The sequence below is a fragment of the Saccopteryx bilineata genome, chromosome 7, assembly GCF_036850765.1.
Source record: "Saccopteryx bilineata isolate mSacBil1 chromosome 7, mSacBil1_pri_phased_curated, whole genome shotgun sequence".
NCBI lineage: Eukaryota > Metazoa > Chordata > Mammalia > Chiroptera > Emballonuridae > Saccopteryx > Saccopteryx bilineata.
Genome location: NC_089496.1, coordinates 24,365,663 through 24,372,011, shown reverse-complemented (window position 1 = coordinate 24,372,011; position 6,349 = coordinate 24,365,663). Strand labels below are relative to the sequence as shown.

The 6,349-nt window shown below is 38.4% G+C and overlaps 1 protein-coding gene across 1 annotated transcript in view; it reads right to left on the bottom strand.

The window, feature by feature from the left end:
* Positions 1-307: 307 nt before the first annotated feature.
* VPS50 (VPS50 subunit of EARP/GARPII complex) overlaps positions 308-6,349 on the bottom strand; it is a 114,973-nt gene continuing 108,931 nt past the window's right edge. The window contains exons 26-28 of the mRNA XM_066239549.1: positions 5,949-6,070; positions 3,844-4,033; positions 308-1,021 (exon numbers count right to left, since the gene is read on the bottom strand). Coding sequence (XP_066095646.1) covers positions 902-1,021; positions 3,844-4,033; positions 5,949-6,070 — 432 coding nt within the window. The 3' untranslated portion in view covers positions 308-901. The remainder of the gene's footprint in view (positions 1,022-3,843; positions 4,034-5,948; positions 6,071-6,349) is intronic.

Here is a 6,349-nt window from a genome sequence, read left to right as displayed (position 1 = left end):
TGATTGATGCTTCTCATCTCTCCATTCCTGTCTGTCTGTCCCTGTCTATCCCTCTCTCTGACTCTCTGTCTCTGTAAAAAAAGAAGAAAAAAAAATGTCCCATGTTAACAACAACAACAAAAATCCCAACACCACAACTCTGTGTGCTACTCAGGCACTGAAAAGGTAGACCTAATGAAATCACTTTCCACCATCGGCGTCAGGGGTTAAGATAATTAAAATAAAACACACAAAGAAAATTCCACTGTATTGTCATGAATTCTGCCTGCCATAGCAAAATATCAAAAAAGAGTCTGACCAAGGCTGGTCATGCTGGAGTATAGCATTTATTAAATTATTTATTGATTTATGATCACTGAATTATAACCAAATTAAAGCTGACAAACTCTTATATTCGCAAACAGAGAACATACTGATTTTTCAACTGTTTTGCTTACACGAACTTCTCAATTATCGTGCAGTGCTCATAATTAGGATACTGTACATTAACCCTCTAATATTATGCTTATTAGGGACCAAGTCAGAGGGTAGAAAAATGTCAACATAAACTCATTCTCCAAAAACAGCCTAAGGATATACTGTCACAGTTCCGTATAATTACATACTTACAGTCCATTCTTCCGTAAAACGTATATGGTAATCATGTAACAACAGCTAAAACAAGGCAGTAGTATCATTGCAGGGAAGGAATACAACACAGGAGACAAAAGCTGAAGGGAGATCAGAGCATATAAAAGTCACTTGAGAAGACGGCACGAACTTCAGTGTTCTCACTCTTCGGGCGGGAAGAACATGCACAGCGTATTCTCAGCGGACAGCGGTCAGGAGGGCATGAATCTGGCTTTCAGGTCGCACTTGCTGAGAGAAGATCAGTGGCATGGAGGAAAAAGAACTGTGTTCATTATCTTTTGGGTCTGTCTATGTCATCTATAGCTGCCAGAAGTTTCTGTCTTGCTTTTTTATTGATATGGGATCCCAGGCACACATTTACCAGATTGGTCAGCTGCTTCGTTGAATACTCCTGCTCAAAAAAAGAAGATCCAAATTTAGCACACTGACAGACATGTACTTGATCAATGCAGAGCAAGGACAGGCCGACACGCAGGTCCCAGTGGGTCGTCACTGCGCACGCACTAGGCGCCAGTGGAAAGCGGGGAAACTGGCTGAGACAGGAAGGACAACTGTTTATGAGCTGAGCTGACAGGGAATAGGGGACCGCAGCAAACATTCATGGAGGAAGGCCTAGGATCTTTCTAATGCGGCCGATGACCTGACATTCCTAACCTTGCATATGTGTAAGATCTCACACTTGGTCACTAGGACAGTCTTTGTTATTATCAAAATACACTGACATTTCAAATTTTTAAAAAACTACTGAATAAGTAGTTTCCAGCACACCATATTTTGCAAACGTATGTTAAAAGTAAAAATCTCCAACCACAGAACAACTCTTTACAGATAGAATAAATGAATAAGGTGGTAAAGCTCAGGAAGTTACTGGATTTCAAACCCTCACATTGTAATTGGTAGCTGGTAAGTGAAATTCAGACTGTAAGTATTATCTGCTGTACACATCTATGAGATTTATGAATTTCAGAAAGTGAGTTGCTAAGATGAGAAAGCGCAGGGACTGAACAGAAAGTGCACACACTGGTGTGGTTCTGGAGGTGCGATGGCGAGTTCAGCAGGGAGAGAGGTCGAGTCTATCATCTGCTAAGAAAAGAATGTGTCTTTGCTGGAGGTAAAGCACTGAAGACAGTGCAATGCCAAATATAAATATGAGAAGACTCGGCCAATGACTTCAGTTTGCATGTCTGAGCCCTGAGAGCGCCTGCAGACACCTGGTGAACCCCTTACACAGCCAGTCACACTTAGCGAGTACAAACTGTCTTCGAGCACCAGTTAGACACTGTGGAACTGGAGTGACCTTGAAGACAGGACAGTCCCTCTTGCTGGGGAATTTTCACTGAATTACAAGTACCAGTTAGTTAAAGCCCTTCCAAATTACTGAAAACGTGAGCCCACTACACTGAAAGAGGAAAACGGACAGTAGGCACCGTTCCTGCATCAATAATGGGTCCCAGGCGCTGTGCTTTCCCCTCAGCTACTTGCAACCTTTCTGCGACGCCAGCCTTGAAGGGGTTACGCTTACTTTACTAAACGGGGCCTAGCAACATTCAGCAGCCCATCTGCACCTGCTAGAGCATGTTGGCTCTCAAATGACAGAGGTCAGTGGGACTAAAAGTGGTGACATTTTTCTCAATTCTAAAATCGTTGACAATAGCATGTACATTTCTACTTTGCTCCCAGAGATCTGAAACTGACCTACAAGTGGGCATATGTACAAAAACCTCACGCTAAATTAGCTCCAGGCTAACAGTCATTTCATTTTCCTAGAACGCTGAAACCAGAAAGGATAAGCCTGATAAAGTTAATATAAAAATTCCTTATGCCCTTACCTGGCTAAATGAATTAAAAATTTACCTAGCCTTCACCAATGATGTTACAGCATAAATAAATGTGAATACTAGAGTTCCTGAAGAAATAAAATAGTGATAATTTTAACACTTCCCATACTTTCATTATGTTTGCCTTCATATACTGCCCATCTAGACAAACGCAGTAACACTCATACAGAAAAGCTCCCCGTGGTGAGCATGCTCCAGCGATATATGTTAATTTGAACTGTGTCAAAAACTCACATCCTAAACAACACTTAATAAATTGTATTTTTCTCCTTATCTATGTATCCACACACAAAACAATAATCTCATCTACAGTCAAGGTAAAATCTAATGGAGGATGAAGTTACATCTAGCCATTTAGTATTAATATATTCAATCATCACTACTATCTGTCAGTGTGCTCAGGATGTCACTGATTCATTCATTGTTGAAAGCTACAAGAAAGTTTAAGTTATATAACAGACCTCAGCTTGTGAATCATTTCAGTGCTGTTGGATTCAACTTGTCTTGATGTTAACCAACTTCAGCTGTTCCCTACAACACAGCTGCAGGATAAATATAGCTAATGCTCAAACTCTGGCTGTCTTTCTAGATAATTATGGTTATAGTTCACAAAGGTCTCAAAAATGGCTTGATTAGGCAAAGGGCATTGCAGAGACACTGTGTGAATGTGGTAAAGAAATGGCCCAAGAAGTTCACGCTACGAAAGCAAATACTCCTCTCTATTTCACTCTCATGACTTTGAATTCTGTAACCCAGTGGTCCCCAACCCCCAGGCAGCGGACAGGTACTGGTCTGTGGGCCATTTGGTACCAGTCCGCAGAGAAACAATAAATAACTTACATTATTTCCATTTTATTTATATTTAAGTCTGAATGATGTTTTATTTTTTAAAAATGACCAGATTCCCTCTGTTACATCCGTCTAAGACTCACTCTTTTTTTTAAATAAATTTTTATTAATGTTAATGGGGTGACATCAATAAATCAGGGTACATATATTCAAAGAAAACATGTCCAGATTATCTTGTCATTCACTTATGTTGCATACCCATCACCCAAAGTCAGATTGTCCTCCGTCACCTTTTATCTAGTTTTCTTTGTGCCCCTCCCCCTCCCCCTCTCCTCCTTCCTTCCTGCGCCCCCCATCCCCCTCCCCCCCAGTAACCACCACACTCTTGTCCATAAGACTCACTCTTGACGCTTGTCTCGGTCACATGATACATTTATCTGTCCCACCCTAAAGGCCGGTCCATGAAAATATTTTCTGACATTAAACCGGTCCGTGCCCAAGAAAGGTTGGGGCCCACTGCTGTAACCCACCAGACAAGGACAAAGGGGAAGGAACACAACATCATTAGCTGTCTCCCAGTTCTCACCCTGTGCTCTTTGATCCAGCGTTCCATGTCGTTCTCGGTTAGGTAGTAGGCTTTAATGTAGGTTTCCACAAATTCCTTATCAGGAATGGGTCTAATATCTGTTAGTTTTTCAAGTTTCATTAAAAACTGTTGGAAATCCAATTGCATCAAGGCACGACCTTCATTACTACACTTCTTGACGTTGGCATATCTAAGATACACAGTAATAAAAAAGCCATAAATGATCCGATTGTTAGAAAAAGAAAACGGTAGGTAGTTAAATGTTTCTCTAATCCAAAACTGGACAAGATCATCCTTTACAGGGGAAAGCACAGGAGCCTTGTGTCAGAAGGACTGGGCTGTGTTCAGGCCCTTTTCCTCAGCTGGGCCTCCGTTTCCTTACTTGCAAAGCAAAGAGACTGAAAAACCTCTCAAGTTCTTTGCTGCTCTACATGCCGTTTTCCATGCTCAGTTAACATGATCACCTACAAGAAAGTAAAACTGGTATTCCAGTTAATCTGGGTGCCAAAAATTCTTTCTAAAACTAAGCTATGAATACTCCAAAGTAATCCTAGTTTCATAAAACTGTTCAATATTATAACTACTTGACACAGAGAGAACAAAAAAAATAATTTTCCCATGAACATTCAGGAAACCTGAAAAATGAGCATGTAAGCATAGAAAAGCATAGACATATTTTTAATAATAAAACACCTAAGAGACTTATTCTGCATCCCACATTACTAAAAAACTGTGTTCTAAGGCTGAATAGGAACAAGAATGAATATATTAACCTTCACATACATTTTATTCCTTAAAGTGAGTGTCTCATTCCTTCAATCATACAAAACGTGGAGAATCCAACAGTAGGAATAAGGTACTTCCCTAAGAAAATTTGCAAGAAAACTAAAACTTAATCTAAAGTGAACAAGTTTTATAAAATTAAATGAAAAAAAATTAAAAGTGTTTATAATAAACATTTATTATTCAGTTTTCCACTTTATTAAATCTATTAAAAATGCTTTTCAGTCAGGATGGTAACATGGAGCCAGTTGTGATTTATAGCATTGCCAGTTTCAAACCAACTGCCAGACTGTTGTTAGCTTGTCACTGTCACCTCCCCACTTTCTAATACATTCTTTTTATAACTAATAAGAACTGAAGAGAAATCAGGTAAATGATAATGTAACAATTCAGTTGATGTGCAATTCTAGATCACTCTGAATGGATTCAGGAAACTTGTGTGTTCCTATGAACCAATGTCACCTCATTAGATTTAATTTCTAAATTTAAAAAAAGTTAAAAGAATAAAAAAAAATAAAAATAGTGATCTGCTTTCAGGGACACCTTAAATGTATTACTGCCTCTTTTTTGTGTTCTAGATGTTATAGGTAGAGTAAGCATGGTCTCTGAGTAAGTAGAAAATTACTACTGATAGATCTTTGAAGGCAACATATGAAAGACATACAGTTTATAATAATAATAATGATATTATTAAGTTATACAGTGGCTGTGAGGACTGACTTTGCCATCAGCAAATCAGGAGTTCCTAAGTCTTCTGTGTATTTAAAAAAGGAGAACGTGTCAGGGATCACTTGGTAAATTATATATACATATCTAACGACCATGCCCAACACCTAAAACTAATGTGATATTGACTCTTAACTGTAACTAAAAAGAAATAAAATGGGAATAATATGAATAAATAAATGAATAATAAAAATAAAAACTGAGCTTAGACAAGTTATTTAACCTCTGTAAGCCTTGAGTTTTGAGGCTAGGTTTTCTCACCAACATAACACAGAGAATAACAGTGCTGTCAGTTTACTGTTAGGTAATAATAATTACTGGTTGAATTTTCAGAGAACCATCAGCTGCTGCATCCCTCACTCTTCCAGGAGCAGGCTCCAGGTCAGCAGCAAGAAAAGCAAGCACACAGGTGGCACAGTGAGGTTTATGGCGTCTTGTGTAATTAGATCCCAAAGTCAAACCTGAATTATTAGGGGATTATCTACTATTTAGCACTATCTCTAGCTAGCTCTCCATCCACTAGGATAAGATATATGTCATTCATATATTATGATTTATCACTGAGGAAGCGGATGATGCTTTCATGAAACACTTACCCTTCCACAATAGTTCTATTAGCCAGTCGTATACAATGTTCCCAAAGTATATTAGACACGGGCAAGGGTATCCGAACTCTCTTAGAAACCTCATTTAATCTCCTGTTAAACTGCTCAAATTCCTAAGGAGACAAAAGTCATGGCTCTATGTGAATATGATTACAATGCTACATTGCTTTCTCATCTTAGTGAGAAAAAGAAAAATTATAAAGACTGAAAATCAAATCAAGTAAAACAAATGGAGATCATCAAATTCAATTTGAAATACTTTTAAAACCTTCATATTGTTTAAATTATGTTGTAATAGAGTATGTACATCACATTTCATCTCAAAGAAAGTGTCAGCAACTGATTAAACAATGCTAATCATGTTCAAATGTTTTTACATCTCAAATTTTTCT